We start from the raw sequence: 25,920 nt of genomic DNA on the forward strand, positions 1-25,920 counted from the left end.
CCCGTGAGGTTAGCCAGAGTGCAGAGAATGGCTTACAGAGCCCTCCTCCACCTCCTTAACTTGTCCTATCCCCTATCCCCATCTTTTCTCTTTGACATTCCTCTAACCTCATAAGGCCTGGCTCCCAGAACCTAGGTCCTTGCAGGTCCTTGCGTGGAACGGGCTCCCCAGACTTTCCTAACGGCCACCCATCTTCTGCAAATCTTTGCTTGGATGTCACCCATGAGCCCTCACTCTTTCCACACCAGGTAAATGGCCACCCCTTCACATCACTCCCTAAATGCTCTCCCAGCCTAGACGTCCTCTCTCTTCCTCCTCTTGCTGACTGGAGTCGGTTGTGTGGCACACACACACACACACACACACACACACACGGCCTCCCAGAAAAGCACACTTTTAGAGAGAAGTTTGGATCTCTTTACTTATCCTGGGCTCCAGTGCCTAGGAGAGGGTTTGGCACGCTGGAGCCCTCGAGAGATCTTTGTTAAGCAGGAGCCCATCACTCTTCCCTTGCTTTTCTCTTTCTTGTTGGGAGAGCCAGGACCATCTTGGGAATGTAGATAGAGCAGGTTCTCATATGTGGAGGGCTCAGCACCTCCAGGTAAGACACCCATGGATGAGAGTGGATGAGCCACTCCGTCACCAAAGACTTATCTCCTGGGAGGTGCACCCAGCAGAGGGCTATGCTCTGAGGAGCCAGGGATGAGGGGAAATAGATCCACAGAGGTATAGCTGCTCCCATCTGTGCCCTAATGCCAAGGAAAGTACCCGGCATAGGAGCAATATACAATGAGTACCCGCTGAGTGGCAGCAGTGCAGAATGAAAGACCAAATACTCAGCAGGCTCTCCTGGCTGCAGAGCACCACCCACCTCAGCAGCTCCTTGAACAGCCCACAAGGGATGGGGGAGTAAACGCATAAGTATAGGCAAGCCAGTATGGACGTGTGCCAGTGTAGACAGGTCTGTGTAATGCCTAATACTGATGACAACCCAGAACACACAGCAGTCCCGCTGTCAGTCTTCAGTGGAGATCCACTGTTCCAACAATTCTGTGTGCTAGTTCAGGATTCAGCACGTGACAGGCAGGAGAAAGGCGCAGAGTGAACGTATGTTTTAAATTTTATTTTATAAAGTAAATGTACATGTTCATTTATTTATGTACACACCTCTCACTGAGATATTGTTTATATGAGTCAAACGGATGGGATAAGATGCCTGACCTGTTCTGTTGCTATAGTATGATGTCACCTGCCGTCTTAGGTTTCTATGGCTCAGCTAAATACATTGTGACCAAAAGCAACTGGGAGAGAAAGGGGTTTGACTCATACACCTCTATCCCAGTCCATCATGGATGGGAGTCAGGACAGGAACTCAAGTCAGAAACATGGAGACAGGAACTGAAGCAGAGGTCGCAAAGGAATGTTCTTTCCAAGCTGGCTCTTCAAGTTCACATTCAGTTACCCCCTAGGACCACCTGCCTAAGACGGGCACTACCTACAATGGGCTGGGCCCTCCCACATAGATCATTAATCAAGAAAGTGTCCCCACAGATGTGCCCAGAGGCCAGTCTGATGGATGCAATTCCCTCTTCTGAAGTGACTCTAGTTTGTGTTGAGTTGATAAAAGAAGCAGCCCATCCACCATATTGGACCATGCCAAGTAATGGTTGAACCTGGAGCTGGCCAAGGTCAGAATGGAGGTTGGAACTTCACAGCAGTCATTAGTGAGAGTTCTGTACCTTTCTCCATGACCGCTCAGATCAGCTTGACCTGTGTTAATGGTTTGAATCCAAAATATCCCTCTCAACACTTGGTTTCTTACTGATTCTTAGAACTCCTAGGAACGTTGTCGGAGCCAGAAGAGGAATCAAAGTCACTTGTACCTACAAGGACTTTGGGGACATATACATGGTCCCTTTCTGTGCTCCCTGAACAGCTGTGTAGTGACAGTCTCTGTCAGCACATGGTACCAAGTGGCCATGAACTAAAACTCTCTGAAATCTCAAGCCACAATAAAGCCTTCTTCCTTTACAGTGTTTCTGTTAGGTATTTGGTCACAAGAGGAGAAAAGGAAGCACCAAGAGGCTTGCTCTTGTTTCCCAGGGGACTTTGTTGGGCATAGCCATTAAGAATGCTGACTAGCTACAGCTTGCTATGCGTTCATTCCTAGAAAGAAACAAATGTAACTGCACAGTCAGCCTTGGTCTGTAGACACAAGCCATTGAGAAATGCCTGGGCCTCTCCTGATGTCATGCTTCCCAATCATGACTGACTCTGTTTCTTTCTCCTTCCTTGGGGATGGATCGAGTGTTGGAATTCTGTTGATGCTGCCTTCCCTGAATCTGGTAATCCCACCCTGAGTCTCAGATTAGCCAGGGGTACGCCAGGGAGCCCAGCCTTAAGAAGCAGGAGACTGGGCATCCTTGCCTTCTGCAACCAAGTGTTCCCTCTAGGGACTTTCCTTTCTTCATCTGCACATATAGACCGAATAGCCCCAGTCCTGGCCCTGCTGTCTGCTCACAGTATTGATAATCTCATGCTTTGAGATAGCCTCAGGAAGTCTAGTTCATTTCTTAGGTCAGGATTTTTTTTTTTTTTTAATCTGTGAAGTCTCTTCTCCTGGAAATACACACCTAAATGTCTGCATAGCTGGCTCCTTGTCATCTCAGGCCTTTCTCCGGTGCCCTCCCCCACCTCCTCTAACCCACAACTCCCAAGACATCTTCCCTGACCTTTGAGGTTCATGAGTTGATGCCGTTGGGTCACTCTCTAGACATTCTAACATCACGGACTTGTGAAGCTGAACTTGGAACTGACTTATGATCAGAGGATGCCAGCCCCACAAAGGTCATGACCATGGCTGCTTGGTTGGTGACCCCTCTTTCAACACTCTGAAATGATTTGATATGTGCTTTAAAACAAAACAAAACAAAACAAAAAACAAAAACAAAAAAGCAGGCAGGTGACTACACTCATCCCCAGCAGCAGACTCTTCTGTTTCTGGAGAGAACGCATGGTCTTCACAATGCTGACGGAGTGAAGGATGAGGCCATCAGTCTCCTCAGAATGACCCTCTACCCACCTCAAATCTGTCCCTTCAGTCTTCTGACCCCTACAAGCCCCTCCCTGCCTCCTTTGCTCCATTTTCACAGCCTGATTTCACCACGGAGGCCTGGACCTTTAGTGTGACTGACAGCCATAGAGTTGCCGTCCCCGGAGTATGTAAGGAGTCAGCCTGCTTTCCCAGGCCGTGTACAGAGAAGACTTGCCCCAGAAAGCAGGGAGGAGATTGCCTTTGTGGATAAGGAGGAAGAAGAAGAGGAGGAGGAGGAGGAAGAGGAAGAGGGACAAAGGAGGGAGAGGAGGACAGACTTGGATGTATGAACATAGCCCCCATGGTTGTCTGTGGTTTGTAGTCAACAAGCTCTTTCCTGTTCTGCACATCAAAAACATCTCTCGTGGTCTCTTTTATCATCTCATCATGGGGAACCAGATGAGTCTTCAGTGAGTACAAGTATAAAGCAGGCTGCCTACAGAGCATCAGACATACTGTGGAAGCCCACTGTATCTGAGGGATGGAGCTGAAGGGCATGGAGAAATGGAAGAATGGGAGCTGGAGGAAAGGAGAGGGGCGGAGTCAGCACCAATGAGATGCTCTGGAACCACAAGGTGCCCTATCCCATCCCTATGGGTAGGAGAGGGGCGGAGTCAGCACCAATGAGATGCCCTGGAACCACGAGGCACCCTATCCCATCCCTATGGGTCTTTTGTCCATTTCCTCTGTTTGGCTGCTGATGGTATAAATGCACAGAGTTTGCAGAACCTTCTGGGAATTACTGACCTGCTTATGATCCCTCAGAGGGCAGTGGTCACACCCACTCTTGTAAATCCTGGGCACACTTCTTTGGGCGCTTCCTCATTCCGACTGTCTCAAAGCCCCACCCTCGAAGGCAGGTCACTCTCTCCCATCTGACAGAGACCCCTGAACAAGAATGACCTGACTGTATACTCAACTTGTAGGGGACCCTGGAGAGACCCATGCCCAGCCTCTCTGCCCACTCACTCTCCCAGGATAGCCTCGTTTGTCTCTAGGACTTCCTCAGTTCTTCAAGAGAGAAGTGTGCAAAGATGTGAAAAAGCTAGAATGCAAAAAATAAAAAATAAATTAAAAATAAAATAGGGGGTTGCAGCAAGTGGGGAAACTGTAAAAAGCGTGGCTATAAACAAGTCTGCCCGTGCTGCCGTGAGGGCAGTTAAGCACCCGGTGGGCCCAGCTTGAGACCTCTTGTGCTTCTCCGAGGAGCAAAGGGGCAGCTGACCACTTGTCCGCAGGATGCGTTTTGATAACTTCCAGAAATGAGAGGGTGTTTTATGGGAAGGTAATTGGGCATAATTCCCTTCATGACTTAAGAGTCCACAGGCAGCCTCTGCAGCTGGCCCTTATTTGGAGCCATCAACGGCAAAGGCTATTTTCATGGCCAATTTATTAAAGACTCCATTTTTTTTTTTTTTGAGGAGACATCCCAAACACAAAAAGGGCTATATTTATTGATATGTTTAAAATATAGGTTTTTAACTGGATTCCTTAGCCCTTAAAAACAAAGTAAAGAGATAGACAGATACAATTATATTCTGACTGGTTTCCGCCAGCCTGCCCAATGGGAGCGTTTGTATATAGTTCTCAGTGCGCTGAAATCTGCTTAGAAAAGCAACAAGTCTTTTGTTCTGTTGACAACAGTTATTACAATTAATTCATTTTGTGATTGGTACTTGCGCTGAGTGACAAGGTGTTATTTTACCTCAGTAAAAGTTAAAGCGGTAATACCTATGTGCACAATAGCATCTTAGGCTTGCTATCACTCAAGGGAGAAGAAAAGGCTGGCTCTAGGCTGCCAACTCAGTTGCCACCCTCCCTACACCCTACCATCCTCCCCACCCTCCCTACATCCTCCATGCTCCTTGGAGCTGGGAGAGAGTGAATCTCTTGCTCAGAGTTTCCACTTCTAAAACACAGTGGGTCATCCTGTACGTAGCCCTTGAATCATGGCCTAGCATCCGAAGGAAACATGACCTGGAGAGGAGTGGATGTCTGGGTCATCAATGGCAGGACCTAGCACCAGCTAGACAGCAAGCCCTGTTTCCTAGCTGGCTACTGTTTACCCAAGTTTGTGCTCTGACGGCAGGCCTGGAACTTGTCATCCCTGAGCACAGGGATCTCCCAGCCACTGACCCAGACACAATTAGTGTGGCTAGGTTTTTTTTTGCTGGAGAGGTTGCCCAGTGAGAAGGGTGGAACAGCTGTACTGGTCCTTACCCATTGGATGCCAGGCGTACCACCCAATGCTTCCAGATACTGCCAAAAGTCCTTCCACCACTGTTGGGAGTCACTGCCACATATGCCCTGTTCATAGGTGTCTGAAGAGTCCCCCTCTCATCCTGATCGTGGCTGGAGTTATCCCAGAAGGCTGGCTATACCATCTAATCCAGAGGCAGGGCAGCTGGAAGGGCAAGTCGCAGATCCCAAAGGAAGGGACACTGGATGACAATGACCCTTGGATGGCATCTAAGGTGTGTAGCTAAAACTGATGGTATAGAAGACCTAGAGTCCTCAGCTAAGATAGAACCAAGGGCTCCATTTCACAGGGCCATCTTTGTTGATAATGGCCAAGAAAGGGCTCTTTCTCATCTGAAGTCTTCTAAATTCATCAAAGCTTATAATACAATAGATACCACAGCACAAAGATATGTTAATCAAGTTTTGGGCATGAGAATACAGTCCTATAATCCCAGCTATTCAGTAGGCTAAATCAGGAGAATTACAGGGTCTAAGCTTGCTTGCTCTATAGAATGAATTCAAGTCTGTCCTGTGCAACCAAGTGAGATCCTATATCAAAGTAAAAATAAGAAATAAGAAATAAGAAAGGGCTAGAGATATGGGTGAACATACCCTATATGCCCTAGAAAATGGATTCAGTCCCCAGTACTGGGTTTGGGTGTATGTATGGGGGAGGGGGGAGCTTTTGGTCATTATTAAGAATTTCAGTAATTACACTCTGTGATCCCATCAATTCTGGTTATCTGGTTGGTAGCTGGTTTCTGGGGTAGGGTGTACCTCCTGATTGCTGCACATTCTTGTCGACTGGCATTCACCTCCTTACAGAGTTATCAACTATTCTCTGGTTTGAGGGTATCCCCGCTTTGACTGGATAACCTCGGGAGGGACCTGGAAGTGTTTTTCATGAATAGTAAGAGGCAAGGCCTTGAGGCCATGCTCCTGTGACCTGTACCTACACTGCCTCCTCTCAGGGCAGCCCTGTCATGCATGCCGTGGCAAAGTCCTACATCGTCGGCTGCTGAACCAGCACCTCCCTGTGTTAGGGCTGCACGTCTGTGGTCTCCGCGGCACCCAAGCGTGGCTGAGCCCTGCCAGCCAGCTCAATCCTGCTCATCTCCTACCCTCCTCGGAACTGGACCCGTCTGAACAGCCACACTGGAAGGCCGCTGACGAGGAGCTCCGGAAACTCTCCCAATTCCTTTTTATTAGCAGTATTTATCACCCGGCTCACAATCAATTGCATATTTTAAATGAAAACAAATGATGCTTTCTAGACTCTCCGATACTTGCATCTTTGCCTTCTAACAACTAAAAAGTTTAGTGTAAACAAAACAAATCCACCCATCTTTGCTCCTACCAACCGCACTGGAATACGATTTGATATTTAATAAAAATAATCATAAAAGTGTGTCTGAGTTGACGGTATCTGAGATCCCGAGGTGGGAAGCTAGCTTCCTCACCAACCCCTACCCCCACAGCCCCTGAGCCTCTCTCTTCTTCCCCCAGCAGAAGCTGTTGATTCCCACTAAGCCTAAAAACAAGAGCTTATATATTTAATGATTTTAAAAGCAAAAAACGCTACCCACTGTCTGCACAATTGCCATTTTATCTCCCTAAACTTCTCCGGCTTGACGTTTTTAAAAGGGCAAAAGCAGAAAACCCTTCTATAATACCTAATTTGTACATCTGCGGTTTCCCTCCGACTAGCACAGCACCATATGTTTTTAATTATCGTAATAGCCCTAAAGAACCTGTTCGGTGGGAAACACATATGATCCTTTTATTACTGGTTTGCAATTTCAACAGTTTTAACTGGCTGGACAGGAGGAATGGGCTCAAAGGCCTAAGATCCCACCCACAGAGGGGACCTCCTTCCCCTGCTTGACAGAGGTAATTGGGTACATGTGAGGTGGCTCTGTGGGGCTGTAAGAGACATAAGCTGGGTCTCCCGTGATGCTGGGTCTGGGGCAGAGGCTGATGGCATGAGAATAAGGTTGATAAATATTATCCCAGCTTGACCTCTGCTGCTGCCATTGTCCTTGGGGGCTGAGCAGGCAGCAGCCCCAGCCAAGAGGGCTTGCTGGTGCTCCAGGCCACCCACTCTCTACCCCTCCCCAGGGGGCTCCTGCTGGGTTAGGGGTCAGGTTTCCTTGAGATTCTGTTGCATCAGGAAAGGGAGAGTGATGTTTTACCTCCCCCCCCCCCGCCCCCGGGGAAATGACTGGATGCAGTCCTAAGATGTGTTCACTACCGCCTGTGAAGCTGGAGACACCAAGGTCTGAGGGACATGAGGCTAGCTCAAGCCTTGTTGGTCCCGAGCACCGTGCCGCCATGCCAGCCTTGGTGTCTGGGGTTTGAGTCACCGCCTGGACTGGTTCTCACCTTCCCTGGGACTCAGTCACAGGTTGGCAGATATGGCTGTTTTTATTTATTGGTCACTTTCGTTTTGATGTATCCCAAAGGAGTGTTGAAGGTGACGAATGCAGGGAGCGGCCTCACAGGGGCTGCCTCTGCCTGAGTTGCTGGTGATTTGGGGGTAAGGCAGGGAGCATCTCTGAGTGTCCCCCACCCCCACCCCAGAACCTGTCCCTGAGACTGACAGAGAATAACAGGATGATACCCACCCCCTTGGGATTTTTGTGGGGTTTGTGGAAAGGATGTAGTTGGCATTATCCTCTGTAAGGGGCTGAGAATATAACTTGGCCTTGGCTCACACTATGAAATTTTAGTTATGAATTGTTTTGAGACAGGGTCGGTCCCCTACATAACAGAGCCTCGGCCTCGAACCCCTGATCCTCTTTCTGTCTCCCAGGTTCTGAGGTTACGGGCCTATGCCAATACACCCGGGTTTACAGTGAGTGTATATTACTTGAACCTCGATTTGGCCTGTCACATAACTTAAAAGACCAGGCCTTTCTGTTAAGTCTGCCAGAGCCATTCCTCAGGTGGGGACAGGTGCTATCAGGAAGAAGGCAGGAGACTGTCATTTTCAACATGGCCAAGATGCTCTAAATAGCCTATTAATGAAGGGAATGAGGTCCCAGGGTTAGAAATGACTCCTGGGAAGCACATGGGTCAACAAACGCCAGAGAAGTGGCTGCTTTCCTCTGAGCATCCACAGACGGGGTACCAGCTCACTTAGTTCACAAAAGCCACTCTCTTTCCTGTTTCTCCTTGTTTTTCACACATCCCAAGGTGACCACATACATTAATCTGTGTGCGTTTGCTCTTGGCCACTGCTGGATATAGAAAACTACATTGTATTTAAAAAAAATGGAGGTGTGTACAAAAAGTACACACCTGTGAACTCAGGACTTAGTAGGCAGAGAAAGAAGGATCCCCAAGTTCTAGACCAGTCTAGGTTACTTTTTGAGATCCTGTCTCAAAAGGGGGGGGGGGGCTTGGCAGTGTGGCTCAGTGGTCTGGCCCTTGCCTCGATAACATTAAGTTCTGGCTGTCCAGCAAGCCTCTCCAGGTGCTAGGCTCTGAGGTTGGCATCTAATAGGTGCACCTCAGAGAATGACTCTCTACTTGCTCCGTGTCCTGCAAGCAAGTGACCAAGATGAGGTCCACAGAGCCAATGGGAAGGCATGGCTGCAGCTGTGAGTCATTTTCAGGAAGCAAGTGCCCTGCTTTCTCTTGGCCTCTCTTTTCTCATTCATAAAACGGGTTGTGACAGTCAATGGGGCAATGAGGCTCTCTATGCAGAAGTGGCTGGAAACTTAGAAATGTCTGAAGGACTGGCTGACTTCAAGGGCTGGATAACCGGATGGTCCAATGGAGGGGGGAGGGTGGCGGAGCGGGATCCCTGTTTGACTTGATGTTAGAAGCTGGGACACAGAGAGTCTCCCATGCACACCCCCACCAAGCCCCATCTTCCTCCTGATCTTCGAGCTCCCTCGTTGCCCAGCCTCGAGGGACGGACCTACATTCTTTTGCCCAGCTGCACCTTGAAGCAAGAGAGTGAGAATCTCAACCCCAGTGGAGCTGACTCCTCAAGTGACCACAGAAGACCCAGAGCAAAGCCTGTGGCCAGTCAAAGAAGAGGATCAGGGCTACACAGCCCCCAGCCGGAGAGGGGCTGCTCTTAGCCTTTGGCAGAGCGGGACCAGATGGCCACCCTCGTTGGAGATGTCAGTGGTGACCTCACAAGTCAACACATATAGCAGGTACATCTTAATCAGCGTGAGTCCTTCCTGTCCTGGACACTGCGATCGCACCAACCCGCCCCTCGAGGAAACATGACCTTCTTAATCACAGCCTGCTGGAGGGCTCTGTCTGGCAGCCAGCGGTGGCCCTCTATACTCCTGCCCACCTCAGAGGCAGGCTCTCTGTGTGACCCGGCAGAGTCTGAGAGGCAGAGGAGGAGCCTCTGGATTCCCATCCCGAATAATAACTCACATTACTTGGGTCCCATCTGCACCAGGGAAGGCTGAGCAGGGAGAGAGCATAAAACACAAAGTTCCCACAGACAACATCTGTCTTAGTGCAAACAATGGACCATTATCTTGTAAATAATTCTGATTAAGCTGTAGCATTTCCTCCTGAAAAACTGGCTGCTGGGGAGCAGAGTGGGGAAGAGGGCGCAGCTGGAGAGGCAGGCCTTAGCCAGCAGGTGCTGCGCTGGGGAACCTCACCTGACCCTAGAGCTTCCCTCTCTCCTCACCGGGAGTGGCCAAGCGGCTCTCTCCCTGGCGACGGCAGCCTGCAAACACCTACCGCTGGCAGCCTAGGCTGCTTTTCTATGGGATCTCCCTCCCCTCTCCTGCCTCCCCTTTTCCTCCTTCCTCGATGGCTTTTACTTTTCTCCCTTCGTCTGCCCAGCTCCTGAGGAAGGGCCAGGCTGTCGGACACTATGGGAATAGTACCGATTCTGAGGACTTAACACTTTACAGGCCTCAGCACGTTTAATGCTCTCTTATAGGAAGTCATCGGGCCTGGAGGACCCTCCCCCATCTCTCTCTGCACACCTAAGGCTCCATCATTCCATCCTGTCCAGTCCTGTACTACAGCGCTGCTCCCACCTGTGTCTCCCTGGATGGTAATCTCAGCTCGCTCCATTCCTGACTTGTCACCGGCCTCACGCAGCATCTCCTACCGAAAACGGGAGACTGTGCAAAGCCACCCCAGCATTATCGAATCTTAGGCCTTAATCTGCGTAAGGATAGTCATCTCCCAAGACTCCCTCAAGAAAATACCCCCCGTGTTTCAAAATTAAACTACAGTCCTGAGTGTGGGTTAAAAAGGACAGACATTTCAAGCCCAAAGTTTTCCTGTCGATCAATCCACACAGCAGCAACCCTGTTCCCAGAGATCAGCCTCACTGTTTTCCTAAGTCCTTATACAATTAGCAAACAGGAAAACAGCTCAATTAGAGCTCACAGGGATGTATGTGTGAGTCCCAGGGATGGTCTCATGGGGCCAGATTTCCAGATGTGTTCAGTCCAGGTGTGAGGGATCCCACCCAGCTAGATGTGCAGACAGGAGACTTCAAGTAGTGAGTACAGTGGGCAAGAATAAGGTATCCAGGCCACCCAAACAGTAACTCCCTCTCCAACACCACGGCAGCTTTATATGGCACTCAGCCTGGGACCTGCTTGCTAAAAGAAGTCAGAAAACCATTGAGATGAGAGTGACTTGTCTCTGAGTCATGTGCATTTATAATCATTTTATTCTCTTAAAGGTGTCCAAGTTTCTCAGTAAACTTGATGGAGGGTAAAACTGATGGTTAAAAGCTGGCTACTAGAAATCAAGGACTGAAAGGAGAGAAACATCTTAGGAAGAGAAGGAAGGATGTGGCTAGAACTCTGTGCCCCACCCACGCAGGACAGACAGACTCTCAGCACTGTCACCTGTCCAGAACACTACTGTGCTGTATATGGTGCATGGAAGTAGCAGGCACTGCACATGGATGTCCAAGTGGGACAATATGGCTTAGCAGGTTGATGATCTGTAAACTGCTTAGAAACCTTTACTAATCTTTAAATAAATCAAGTTGGGCTGTGAATTTAAGAGGTTGACCAGTGAAGACTCCATCTTTTTCTTGCCCTTTCACGAAGCTACCAAGCCAGTTTAGTGGACTCCCTTTTGGTTGTCTTTGATGAATGTTTTCTGGACTTAAAAGAGAAAACTCTTTGGTGATCTCCTAATGATTTAGGATAAATTCCTCCAAGTCTTGGCCTGTCCTGTGACCTCATGTGGTGAACGCCTTTGTTCTAGCTGGAGTCCTGGGTGTAGAAAGGTTTTGTGGAAGTACCAGTGTGACTCCCATATCCTATGGACCACGAGGACTATGATGCTCACTGGGTATAGGGGACCATCTAAAGATCAAGGCCATGAGAAACAGAGATGGAGACCAAAGAGATGAGCCCAGCTACCTGCTCCCCAGAGAAATGAAAGCCAAAAGGAGAGTTGTCTGAGCTCCTTGGAGCATGGCTGTGGCTGGAGGCCTGGTCACCTGACCTCAGATTGACTTTGTGACCCTGATAAACTTGCCCCTAAGCTGAAAGCCTGGCTACTTTTCCGCATTTAACATCTGCAGCTCACTTCCCACGGGGAGCCACAGAATTAATTAACTTGCTCTCATCCTTGGCTCTGGCAGGTCCAGGGAGATCTACACTCAAACCAGGAGGTGAAAAGATGCCCAGGGTCTGCCCTTGCAGGCAGGCTACTCTCAGTTTCCTCCTGCATCAATTACTTGCATCCAGGTGACTGAAAGATCTGTCTTTTGATGATTCTGACCCTGTCACCAAAGAAATCTGAGAAGGGCTGAAAAAAAAATTATGGCCCCTCTTCTCAAGAAGAAAGATCTCATCAGTGTGTGAACTCTTCATTACCCAGCCACAGAAGCCACTGTGCTCCTAAACATCCACCCCCAACCCTTCCTCAGGTGTACTTTGGAGTAACATCTCTTAGTGGCTAGCTTCAGCTCTCCTTCTCCCAGGACATACCAACCACTGGGCTTAAAGCAGAAAAGCAATTCCTCTGTCATAGAAAAAGCATTAATTTTGTAAGGCAAGTGTAATATGCCGTCCCAGACTGGTTGTCATTCTCCTTTTATATGAATAGCCAAGAGTGTGTTATGCACATCCCACAACAACAGAGATTCAAGAAACATCACCTTGGGAGCAGGTTACTACTAAATGGGTGTGTCTGAACAGGACATAGAGTAAAGAAGAGGAACTCCTCAGGGAGCTAGCTGGCATTGGCCTATACAAACAGCTTGATCATATAGACTTGATGGATTTGTGCAGTTTCCTGACTTTGATCTTGGCATGGACTCTGAACCTGTTCATTCAGGGATACTACTGTCAGTGTATACCTGTGTATTTAATCATTCTGAGGTTTCTTTGAGGAAAAGAGACATACACACTAATCTGTTCCCAAATTTAGATTCTCTCCTTCACCAGAGTACCAAAATTATAATGCAGTATATCTACTTCCAAAAATGTGTGGATAGAGACACGAGTGTTCAGGTTTTCTACAAACTTCCTTGCCTTGCCTGGCTTCTTGAATTTAAAGCCAGACACCTTCTTGATACTCTGTCCCATAGATGGGAACTCTTTGGTGTCTCCTGTGCACCACCAAGCAGAATGCCACCCACGCTTGGAAAGGTCTATGCTATAAGAATAAAGGTAAATCCAAGGTGGGTTATTTATGTTTGCCCCAGGTCTGAATCCAGAGTTGTGGGTCTTGTTATAATCCCACGTGTGGCTGGGGGAGAGGGGTGGGGAGAGCAGAAGTTTGGGTGTGATGAACCAACCAGAAGCAGAGTTCCCAGCCTTCATGCAGAGCTGTGAAATGAAGTAAACTGAACCTCCCAGAGGCCTGGGGCTACGGGACTCCCTTTGCAGGCAGCAGACAAGAACATTCAACTGGTGAAAACAGTTGCTTGTTCCCCAGAGGAGGAGATGTGGGGGAGGAAGTATGCCCGGGGAGGAGGGACACTATAAGGCACGATGAGGTGCTATCCCAAAAAGAGAGGTTGGGGGAAGCTGGGACTGGCTTCATAAAAATGGGAGAATTGGAATCCACGCAGGTCTCTTTTAAACTTCATCAGTTAACCACTGGGGACCCACTCAGGAAATACCCTGCTTTTGAAGAGGAAATGCTACCCGAGCCTTCTGGCTTAGAGACCCCCATGAGAGGGACTGGTGGGCCCTGAGGGAAGGAAGTCAGATCCGTGGCTCCAGGGAGCCCTCCAAGCTGGCAGTGTTGGGGGCGGGGAAGGGGTGGGTGGATGAAGGAATCTTTCTGTGTACCTTGCCTCCCTTACTTCCTACTCCCTGGTGCTCCTCCCAAGTCCTGTCCCCTTAGGCTGCAGCGGGGGCCCCTGGGAAGCTCTTCTTAGCTTACAACCCAGCAGGTACCATGGTATCTTTGGAGTATGGAGGAAATGGATTGAAATGATCGGCCAAAGTAAGGATGATATACTCAGCTTGGGGGGGGGGGGGGCGGCGGAGGCACAGCAGGAAAAGGCTTAGATCAATCCCACTCTTGTATTCCACATCTCTCAAGACAGTTCCCCAGAGTCAAGAGCTCTCAGAGAAGAGGAGGCCCTCCTGTGGTCATCCTGCTCTTTGGTGGAGCTGGAGTCGCTGGGCTGTAACCATGGGAACCTGGCTCCTGTGACCTCTGTTAGGCATCTGCTGATTGCCCCTCTTCTCCACTGAAACCCACAGTATGTGACCTCAGTGTTGCCTCCAGGGATCTAGAAACTGCCCCAGACCAGAGAACACAGTACTGGAAGTTAGAAATCTTCAAGATCTCTATTTGCCACTACCAGGTCTGAACGCTATCCTTCCTCTAGGTAGACACTCCTTAATGCTGTACTGTGATCTCAGGGGTTCCAACGAGTGGTCCTTAGAGAAATGCAGGATGGACTGGTTCATCTAGTTGAGGGGATGCCTTTGTGCTGTCACTAAGGACAAGGTTGAGAACAACATACTAAAGGACATTTCTCAACTTCCATCCCCTTGTTGGGCACTTCATTTGAAGATGCAATTCTTGGAGCTTTGGAGTCTATGCCCTGCCCATTCCACCACCACCACCACCACCACCCCCCCCCAAGGGACCAGTTAGAAAGGGTATAGTGTATGCAGACTTGGGAAGTATGTAAAACATATTCAAGCTTGAAAGGCTGGGGTCTGAAAGCCCAGCTCTTGGGGCAATGACACCAGGGAACACAAAAACAAGTTCTTTTCCTTTCTGCCTCTCTCCCTGTGATGAGGCAGGGTGGCGCAAGAACAATCCTGGTACAACAATCACAGGCGGTGATCAAAACATCTGGGTGGGATGAAAATGCACCCAAACTCCTCTAACCCACCCAGGATCGATGGTCACAGCATGGAGGAGCACATGGCTCACTGGAGGAGGCTGGGCATAAGTGCCCTTTTGCACTTCCGATCCTGAGTTCAATGGCCTGTGGATTCTGTGCACGTATCTCTTATCCAGGGGTCCTATGATTCAGAAACCTGCCTAAGACGCATGCACGGAGAGCAGGGCATCTGTTATTGGCTCTCTGGCGCCCACTACAGTCATCCCACCAAAGAAGGGAAGTCGCCTTTCCTTTTTTTGACTGTTTGTGAATTGTTGTTCAAGGCCCACCTGAAGATGAATGGGAAAGATGGGGAGCCTTTCTCCCCAATGTCCTGCTGGGGCTCCCCACTGAGAGAAGAATGGGAGGGGAGAGGGCGTGTGGTGGTATGAATTAACATAATGACTCGAAACTGCACTAATGTTTCACAGCTCTTTTTTTATTAGCAATACCAAGATAACTTATTGAAGCATTTTTTTTAGTATTGTTTTACATTCCATTCATAAATGACCTAACTTGTAACTCAGCATACAGCACACGGAAAGATAGAGTTTGACACTTATGCAGAAAACTACAATTATGATAACTTACATGCCTTCATTACCAGGAACACCTTAATATATCTTCTAATTATTTCAACAACAGTCTATTCCAAAGCACAGAATAACCCGGGACACGTTTGCACGTTTTGCTTCGGTCGCCGTTTCTAAGTTGTGAGTGTCAGAGTGCTGTTGGCTGGGGTTTTACTGTCACCTGTTCCTGGTTCATACGGCGACCTGACACAATATTAAACTAGCAATATTTCTGCTTAAATACTATGGAGAAAGATAATTACTGCACTCTTCTGTATTCTTCTAAAGTGTTACAAAATACATGACAATCAGACACAAGAAAGGAATGCTGGCGAGGCTGCCATGAGGCCCAGCCCTGCGAGCTCAGGTGAGGTGGCAGGGCACAGCACTGTCCCAGCCAGGTTTTCATGGACTCACCACCCACTGGGGTTTGTGACTAGGAGTGAATCTCCTCTCCCACTCAGGTTTCTAAGTATTTGCATCTGTTACTATTGGCAAACATGTGGGGTGGAGGGCAGCGCTCTCAGCCTCTCTGACTCTACGCAGACTGAAGGCTGGTGTGCTGTGTGCGCACACATACCTCTGCCCGTAGGAATTATTTACTCAAAAACATGTATGTGTTTAAGTTCTTCTGTTGACTCTGCACGGTTAACAAGCTGCAGATAAACCACGAAGGAGCACGAACAGACGGGGGGGGGGGAGTCCAGACAGAGCGACTAGGACATGGGGTGTCACTTACCTGAAAGAAAATGTGTAGATTTATTAATCCAGAAACTGCCTGGGGCTAGAGGCGCTCGAAAGCAAGGGCAGGGTCATAGTCCCTACTGTTTAATGGAAGGATGACGATAACAGGGTATTTATAAAATTTGGGCTTTCTGTCTCTGAAGAAAGTAAGAATAAGCTACATGATTATAGCAGGCTGGCAATTAGATAGAGAGGTGTTGTTGATCAGCACTAAGTAATAGGATATAATTGCTACCTTATTTGAAACCTGGGCTTCACGGCATCAGGGAGAGAGAGAGAGAGAGAGAGAGAGAGAGAGAGAGAGGCGGGGCGTGGGGGAGGCAGCTGACATGTGACCTGAGTCTAGATAGACAGCCACCATTCTCAAGCATCACTGACATTCAGCAAAGTAAGGAGGCCGATGTCAAAGCTTTAGCCCAGGCATCCTGTTCCCATGTCGCACACCGACAGGACTGTCCAGCTCCCAGTGGAGACCGAAGAAGATGGAGAGCCTGGACTCCACCGGATGTGTAAGCTCCTATAGCACACTCTTCCTCGACTCCCCCCCCCCCAGTCCTATCTCATTAGCAAAGGGATGAAATACACAGATTTCAAAACAAAAACAAAAACAAAAACACTTGGCTGTGATTCCTTGGTTTTGTGCATTCCCAAGAGAAATATGGACGCAGCCACCAAGATGAACTCTACCAGACTTTTCTCCCACTTCAGAGGCAATGTTGATTCAGACAGTAGCTTTTGGAGCCAAAAAACGATGCAGCAAAAGGCAAGAAACATAAACAAGGCTAAATGTCACCAGTGTTTGCCGACTCCCAGACACCATCCATTTGTTTGCTCTGAAATGACGAGTGGACCATTTGGCAAACACAATGGCGTCCCCACAACAGTTCTGTCATCCTGCCGTGCAAAAGACACCACACCAGTCCCGCTCCCTTCAATTTAGAAAGAGGGAAGAGAGGGAAAAGGATGCTGTGAGATTTGGAGGAAAGCGCTGTCATCCGAGGGGCTGTCTCTGTCAGTCACGGCACCCACACACACAGCTCTGGGTGAGGACAGAGGATAGCCATCCCAGAGTGCCAATGTCATCTGAAGAGCCTACCTACAGGATGTCACCTGTGACACACACACACACACACACACACACACACACACACACACACACACTCAGAGACAGACTCACAATAATCAGCTGAGAGGCAGCCAGCAGGTCCAGACAAGCACAGTAAGGTGATGAATTCCAGGAACCTATGAGGCTCTGCCCTTGGATCTCACAGTAGGTCAAATGGCCCTTCCTATTGGACTGGGAATGGGCTGGACCACAGAGGTAGAGACAAATCCAAAACTGGTCAGACTGGGTCAGGACAGAATGGGGTGCTCAGTGTCTTAGCCAGCCTCTGAAGACAGCCATGCTGCAGGCACCTCTGGCTTTCAGGGAAGACAGCAGCACTGGACAAAGCATCAGGAAACCTCACTTCTCTCCCCTCCCTGGCTCCTCGCCCTCCCTGGGGTTGACTGGTATCTGTCTGGGCAAACACATGTTTTGCAGAATGGGACCTGAATCATTTTCCTAGTGGAACCTATTGGAATCAGGGCTATAGCATGTAATAACTGCCACACATGCATGCATCACAGCATTCAGGTGTCTGCGCGTCACAGAGTCCACATTCATGGTGCTCCCTATACCAGCGATGGATGCTGTCCTGGCTCCCTCTCATGTCAACAGTCTAGAGTCAGATGCAAGGAGGGAACCCCGACTGAAACTTCAGCTGTAAGATCTGGCTGTGGGCAAGCCTGCTGGGCACTTCCATGATGGGGGAGGGCCCAGCCTACTGTAGGTGGTGTCATTCCTGGGCTGGAGGTCCTGGGCTCTAGAAGAAAGCAGGCTGAGCAAACCATGAGGAGCAAGCCAGTAAACAGCACCCTCCATGGCCTCTGCATCAGCTCTTGCCTCCAGGTTCCTGCTGTTTGGACTCTTACCTGGAAGTGTCAGCAGCAATAAACCCTTTCCTCCCCCAGCTGCTTTCGTCATGGAATTGGGGTTCTCTAGTTCTTGAAAGACAGACAAAGAGACAGGACTGCCCCACCCCCTTGATCCCAAGCACTTGCTTTAAGTCTGGAACTGAACAGAGCCCAAGCAGAAACAGGCTGGGCGGGTGACATCACAAAGCCGCCAGTGTCGTCCTTCCAGATGACTTTACTGTGCACTGGCTGTGGCATGGCGACATGAGGAAACACAACTTTCCACCACACTGCTGGAAAGTAAGACTGGCACCACCTTAGTGCTAAAGGGACAAGGGCAACTTAAAGACCTTGGGATGTGCCCGTGGTTCTTTGCAGTACCTTCCGCTGGGCACTCATCTGGTCTGGGGGCATCTGCCCCAGGCTCTTAGGTGTCTGCCATCTTAATTCCTCCCTGTACTTCTGTCGGTGGAGGAGAAACAGCTGTTGTAAAAGATAAGTCACAGCTGTTCCATCTCTTCTGCCTGTGGTGTTGTGAGGGGGTGGGAAGGGGTACTTTCCTTTAAGTGTTCTCTCTCTCTCTCTCTCTCTCTCTCTCTCTCTCTCTCTCTGCTCTGGAAATAACCCAGGAGCACATCCCTCTTTACACTAAAGCAGGGGCCAGAACTTCTAGCCTGTGAGCCAGTTCTAGCCATTCCCTTGCTTTAATTACTAAAGTTTTATTGGCACACACTCACACTGTCTATCGCTTTTTTAGTGCCACCCAGCAGTAAGGAGTCATGAGGGTGCTCATGGTTTGTAAGTTGAAAACAGTTACCCTCTGGTCCTTCAGAAGATGTCTGTGACCTTTCCATTCTAACTGTATAGCTGGGAAAAACAAAACAAAACAAAAAAAACAAAACCCAGTATTTTCAGAGTGCCCATGCAAGGAAACCACAGTGGGGCAGAAGTCACCTTTTAAGATAGTTTAGTTTGATCACTGTATTTGTGATATCATATATTTTAGGACACATGATGTAAGGAAGTTGTGATGCCACCACCACGGTATTGGGACATAGGTCTCCACTCTCTCATCCCAGCAAAACGTAGTGGGCCTTCATTCCACAATTTACTGAGGATAAAGCATTGGGAACACTAGAGCCATCTACGCCTTCCCTCGGGGTTCCTCCCATCCATGAGGGGATCATCACCTGGCCTGACAGCTGCTACACACGGGGCCTCATCACCACAGTGGCTTGCTGACAGATCCCCCACACAGGGCTGGGCTTCCTTGAGTGGTAGCAATTCCAGGGCAGAGCTAAGGGTAAGGGAGTTGTGCTCCCCCCCAACTCCCCCCAACCCTGCCCCCAACCCCCCCACCCCCGTCGCCTGCCTCTTAACCTGACAAGAGTTCTGTGTCATGCCCCGAGGAGTCAGAAAAGGACATTGAAAGCTACATTTAAGAAAGTTAACACGGCAATTCCAGACAGCTCTGGCTGGAGGCCTCGGTTTCAAAAAGTGAAGGACAGGGGTGTGCCCACACTCCTGGGATGGAACCAGGCCTGCAGCATTTCTATTCAGCAATGTCCAGGTGCTCGGCAGACTCACCACACACACGGTGTGTGCGTGTACCATGGCTGCAACTCTCATTCTCTCCTGCATCACACACTCTCCTGCATCAGCTCCTCAAGCTGTATCAGGAGCCTGCCTCCCCTGCCTCCCCTGCCTCCCCTACCTGCCAGTGGATGGACACAGCTCTAGTCCTCTGTGCCACCCCCCATTTAAATACCGATGTGAGCATCGAGTCCCATTGCAAAGCAAGGTCAGATCCACTCTAACAGCACAAAGGACATATCAAAGCTCTCTGGTGGCACTCCTTTGCCCTTTTTATACTGTACAGCAGAATAAGAGGTTATGGGACATGCCTGGATCCTGACACTCACCTGCAGAAGCAAAAGTTTCGGCTAGACTAAGATGTCCTTTGATAAGACCAGACCAGTGGGACCTGACCCTCTCTAATAGCAACTTAATAAATCATCTTCCAACTGACTCTGAGATGACTCAGGATCTCCCACAGGATCGTCTGTGACAAGTCCCTGACACGCTGATATACCCACCTCTAAGCAAGGTTCTTTTGAAAAGTTACCATCTTGCCTTCTACATGGGCTGTGCTATGGGACTCATCACCCAGGAGGATGGAGTAGCCTCTCCATCAGCTTGTTCTCCCGCATCCAGGTCAGAACGTATTAGCTATAAATGGCTAGTGCACCCTGGCCGGGACCTAACACCCGGGGTATAGAACTAACATTCTAAAAGTTAGGAGGCAACAGTGCAGCAACTAATGTATCACCCGGGTGTACAACTTTCAGCACACAGTCCTACATATAACAGGAGAGAAGACACGTTCTCTGACTGCTGGTGGGTGAGAGCGGGAGGGGCTCCTGAGCTCTGTATGGGTCTACATGATGCAGGTAAGTTTTTACACATTGCTTTTCAAGTACGTTTATAGTAGAAGACAAGAGAGTTCTTCCTTACACAGAAGACCTTCAATTATAGCCACTAGAGTTTCTAGGGGCATCAGGTAGGATTCTAGGCCTACTTGACAGATGAAATGAGGCCCTAAACTCTGAGATGAGCAATCTCGGAATAAGGCATTGGTTTGGCAAAGCCCAGCTCTTGTGAGGCAGACTAGCTGTTGATTGGATGGACCTGTTTGCTGAGTCACGTCTACTTTAAGTGGGGCAGAGAGGAGATAAAGGCTGGGGCTGTTTTAGGTCGTGTGCCTTGAAGCTGGTGGTCCTCTGTAGCTTACAATATGCAGACTGTTCCGTGCAAGAGAGAAAAACTAGACTGAGGAGTAGAAAATTATGTTTGTTTCTTTCTGAAATATCAGTTCTTAGCCAGGATGACAACTGCTTTTCTGGGTCCTACGCCCTACCACGCCCATCAAGAACAGGAGATTATAATTAATTATGCTGGACCTGATGCCTGGGAACCAGAAGACAAGAAGACTACCAAACCACTGCAGAAGAAGCTTCTAGAAGAAATGGAACCAAATAAAATACAGAGGCAATATGCTCTGAAAATAGACGGCCAGTGGCTGGACTGAGGTTTGGTATTTTAGAGCTGCATCCTTGGCTGGGGAGGCAATCAGGAAGTCTTCCTCTCTTGCTGGGGGTCTTCGTGTACTTCAAAAGGGAGGGGCCGTGGTTGGCCTTCCAGGGGCTGTTGCCTAGGGACTGACAGGTTGATGGAACAGTGTTTTGCATGCACCAAAGCATTGATATCTGGGGAAGGGATCCGAACTCCTGCCATTTCTAAAAGTGTCTTGGGCAGCTCCTTCCTATGCTGCCCGCTCCACCCACTGCCTTGATGTAAAGAGACATCACTGGACAAGCTTGCTCAAGGCAGGCTGCCTTTCTTCCACAGATAGGAAGATGGGGAAATTAATGGGGGTAATATGAGCTCATTTCAATAATAATGAGCTTATGTACATGCCAGGGTTTGATCTTTTCTGATGCGTAGATTCCTGGCAGGAACCATGATCCTATGTAGGTAATCAAAAGAACTGAAAATAGACTTTTAAAAAAACCCTCAAACAACAACAATAAGTATAAAACCATCCCAACCAAACTTGAAAGAAATGAAAGAAAAAGACTTAAATATCATCCTCTGCAGAAGGAAGACAGAATCTTGGACAGACATAAATCCCTTTTCTTCTTCTTCTTTTAAAAATTGTTTTTAACAGCTTTGAGAGTAATGAATTGTACATGGCTAAAAATAGAACCGGGGTACTGGCTAATGGGACCTCGGGAGTCATTCGGTATAAGGAACCATCGATATTTTTTTGAGCTGTCATAAATCCACTTAGTGATTTTTGACCATTCAAAAAGGTATTTCTGACTGCTTGATCCACTTCTTAGTGAATTAGGGAATGACATAAAAAAACAAAAGGAAATGTATTGATTTAGATTATAAGCAGCCTGGCTTCATGATTTCCGCTCTGTGCTGAAGGAATCAGGATGTGAGGTTTAGAAAGCTCCCCTGTGCCCATCATTCCCTCCTTTCCTCTTTTCCTTCCTTCCACAAAAGAAGAAGTGAAAGATCTCAGAAAGTCGTTCAAGAATTCTATGGGTAAGTCCCATGCCGCTCGTCTCTCATGGGATCCCTGGGCCAGGAGCTGCTCTCTGCAAATCCGTCCCCACACAGGCACAGGGATGTGATGGTCCCCGTCCCCGCCCCTCCCAGTACCCCATTTGGTCCGACTCAGGTTTAGGATTGTGCTTTGAAAAATCTAGAATTACCATGGGGTGACGGGATTCTTGAAGGAAAGGGAAGGGTGCTGACTTACAAGGTCAGACAGGCATAAATTCAAGACATGTAGGGTCACCACACTGCTGATCAGACACTTCACAATGCAGGCCTCTCGTTAGGACAACAGACAGACAGACAGACAGACAGACAGAGACAGAAGGCAACAACGGCAGAAGGCCAACGTCACAGTAACTGCCATATGATATGTCACAGGTGAGTCACAAATACCCTGAAGCCATCTCCCTAACTTGGAGAGAGCCCCTTGCTACACTGTGTTAGTGTGATGATTTTTAGTATCCTCTGGGTCAATGACAAGGGCGAGGGCAAGCGGACTGGGCTTGGCAGAGCAGTGGGAGACTCTCTCTAGGCATTGGTTTGGTTTGGTTTTTGTTTTTGTTTTTTGAATGAGTTAAAATATTGGGAAGCTTGCAAGTCCCCATATCTGTTTGGTTTTTGATTTTGTTTTTAGGTGAACTTTCTTCCCCTCCTCAACTTATGGATGAAAAGTAAGAGGGGAGTCAACACTTTGAGATACTGTCTCCTTCCCATGCCTTCTATATGGGCGTTACACAGAAAATCAGACCCCAAAAGTACATGTTTCAAAACGGAATGAAACTTGACTTTCGTGATTGTCTTTACTGTATATACAGCATTGGCTTTTGCCTTTTTTTCTTTTCTTTTCCTTTTTCTTTTTAAAGATTTAGTTTAAATTTTGTTAATGGGTGTATCACCCCCTATTTGTTGTTGGATTTTCTTTTTGTTGTTTTTGTTTTTTTGTATGCACAATTTGGCAGTGATGTTTTGGGGGAAATGAACTGAAGGAAGAGGATTCTAAAACTTACCACACAAGTCTGGCCTCTTGATACATCCAGAATTTGCTGTGCTGCTTGCAAGCCCGTTAAAGGCTGCTAAGCCATCGGCGCTGTAGGCCCTGAGGACCGACAGCATGCTCACAGGTTTCTCCAAGCCCGGGGGACCCCGCTCTGGCTTGGGCAGCCCCGCCGAGGGGTCTTGGGCAGGAAGGAGGCCTGGGCTGTGCCACTGTTCCTCGGCTGCTTGGGCTAAAGGTGAGACCAGTCCCTGGATAGGCTGTGGGGCGCCTGGGGACAGCAGGCTGTCGCCACCCTCATTGCTGCCATCCTTGCTGAGCGCAGACAGTGGCTTGCTCATTTCTGGTTCGGTGTCTATCTCCTCGTCCTCATTGTTTTCTCCCTTGGAGGAGTCCATGTCCTCGGAGGAGGCAATATCTGAGAGGTCATCAGTAGTGTTTTTGTTCGTGGTTTCCGGGATCAGTATAGGGGCGTCGTCTTCTGGGTGGGTTTTCCCTTCGGTGTTCTTGTTGAGGCAGGAGCCCGGGGCCCCTGAGCCAACCATAGTGGGGTAAACACCAAACTGTTTGTAGAAGTCAGATGGAAAGGTACAAAAGGCAGGGTCCATGTGGTTGGGCCACTGACCACTCTTCTGGTCCCCTAGAGTCTCTTTGGCCAGCCCTTGGGCCATCTTCTCAGGAGCAGAGTCGAGCACACCGACAGCGCTAGGAAGGGCCATCTCTTTGTTGGACTGTAGGGAAGGCAATACGGAGGCCTTGCTGGCCTCCCGCCCCTGCTCTTTGCAGTTGACTGTCACACCTGTGGGGTGATCTCTGCGTTTTGATTTGCCTAGGTGGTTGGCCTGGAGGTGAAGGGCCATCAGCTCCATGGACGAGGTGGTGAACGCGCAGAACAAGCAGCCGTGCCACGCGATGCTGTCTTGCATGGTCACGGAGGAGCCAGGGAGAGTGGGGGCATCTGGCCTCACAGACAAGTCCAGAGGCTCATACTGAGACTTCTCAGACTTTCGCTGGGAGGGCTTCGTGCTTGCTTTCTCCTCCCCGCCCTCCGCGGTATGGGCTTTCATGGGATGGGCATCAGATGGGACCTTGTCCTTCGTATCCTTTTTCTTCAACGAGCTGAGGACAAAGCTGTCCATGAAGGCCTGCAGGGACCCTTGGAAGTTCACACCGTTGCTCACGATGTTTTGATAAGCTCTTCCGATCTCTGAGAAGTGGGAGCTTTTGGAAGGAAGGTCGGAACCTTTTAGGGCATCTGAAGACAGCTCTGAGGACATGCCGGTGGCCTGCCCTGAATGATCTCCGGAGGAGAGCATGCCGGCTGCCCACTGCTGAGAGGCGGGACCACCTCGGAAGTCGATTCCAGGGAGACCCTTAAAAGCTCCTCGAAGGATGTCCGGCCTGATGAACATAGGCGCTTTGCTGGAGGTCTCGTCCTTGTGCTCCTGGTTCGGGGGCTGTCCTGACAGGGGCCCGGCTCCATTCTGCCGCTCCCGATGGTGTCTCTCCAGGTGATACTTCAGGGATGCAGACTGGGTGCCAGCGTAGTCACAGTGAGGACACTTATAGGGCTTCTCACCTGCAAGGTATCGATGGAAGAGAAAACCAAGTGTTTATCACATTTTTTTGGAGTGCAGAAAAAGGCTAGAAGGATCAACATTTGTTCTTTGAAACAAAGCAGCCCAAACTAATAATTAGCTAGAGAACGACTGTTTTTTAATAGAAGAATAATTTGTGCTCTTAAGCTTTTTAATGATTTTGTACCATTGGGGACTATTGAGGGATGACACACTATCTACACACAATTAGCTATCTTTTTCTTTATCTAACATGTGAGAACGGCTGTAGATTTAAAGGCTATGATTATGAAAATTAAGCATAATAATTTCGACCACAGTGATCATTAAAAGTAGAAGTTTAAAGAGACGGAGTACGTAACAAATGAGTGGCTGCGAGTATTTTGTGTATACAAGAGCTCTAGAATTTGTTTAAATTATACACATGGAAACCATTTTTAAACCTAAAAATTCTATGGCACTGTTACGCAAGACTGAAATGAATGATTTAAGCCTTGCTCCACAGTAAATCATGGATATAATTAGCAAATGGCATTCCGCACAAGCAATTCATCATTATTTGGAGGGCACCATTCCAGACGGGCTCTGATATCTGCAGACCTACTGCATTGTCTCTAAATAAAGAACTATAAATACCGATTCTATAAAATATTAATATCATTACAGTGCACTGGGATGGCAGGATGTAAAGACATATTGTTAAGATGAAAAGCAGCCGATAAAACTTAAGAGAAAAAGGACTAATAAAAAGGCACAGAGTATATTTAGTTTCTGGATTTGAAATTAACATTATCTACTGGTCTTTGTCGAGCCTAAAATTTGCACTAATGGTGGTCCTGACGCTGAGGTAGTATGCTGTGTAATTTACCTGTAATGGGTGCTTTCTGGAGAACAAAAATAGCTTTAAAGTGTGTTTTGGAACATATAAGATTATTTTCACGAATTAAATATTTATCTGAATCCAACACTCAACTTCTATTGTTCTTTGTGTGATGGGGAGAGAGTCCCTTAACAGACAACTTACATGGAGGGTGGAGGAGGACGTCAACAGATGTGGATTTAAACACATTCCAAGGATTTGCTAGCAATCCTGGGTCTGCTCTAGACTTTGTACCCAGAAAGCTCTGGGGAAGAGAGAGGCTGTAGTGAAAGCTTTAAACTTCACTTCTCTGTACAAAAAATCTACAGTGGCTTCTTACCCGCCCCCCCCCCCCCCACACACACACACACACACACACACACACACACACACACACCTATCCCCATCACCTTGTCCTATTTTCTACTGTTATACGTCT

At 48.5% G+C, this 25,920-nt stretch overlaps 1 protein-coding gene across 5 annotated transcripts in view; it reads right to left on the minus strand.

The window, feature by feature from the left end:
* Window positions 1–25,920, minus strand: part of Znf536 (zinc finger protein 536) — a 461,189-nt gene that overhangs the window by 137,632 nt on the left and 297,637 nt on the right. For 4 of the 5 annotated variants that reach the window (XM_029541285.1, XM_021206197.2, XM_029541295.1 and 1 more), the window contains one exon: window positions 23,059–24,624. In XM_029541285.1, coding sequence (XP_029397145.1) covers window positions 23,059–24,624 — 1,566 coding nt within the window. Of the gene's footprint in view, window positions 1–15,916; window positions 15,963–23,058; window positions 24,625–25,920 lie in introns of those variants that run through there. The other variant, XM_029541302.1, reaches the window with a different exon arrangement.

The sequence above is a fragment of the Mus pahari genome, chromosome 1 (assembly GCF_900095145.1).
Source record: "Mus pahari chromosome 1, PAHARI_EIJ_v1.1, whole genome shotgun sequence".
NCBI classification, from domain to species: Eukaryota; Metazoa; Chordata; class Mammalia; order Rodentia; family Muridae; genus Mus; species Mus pahari.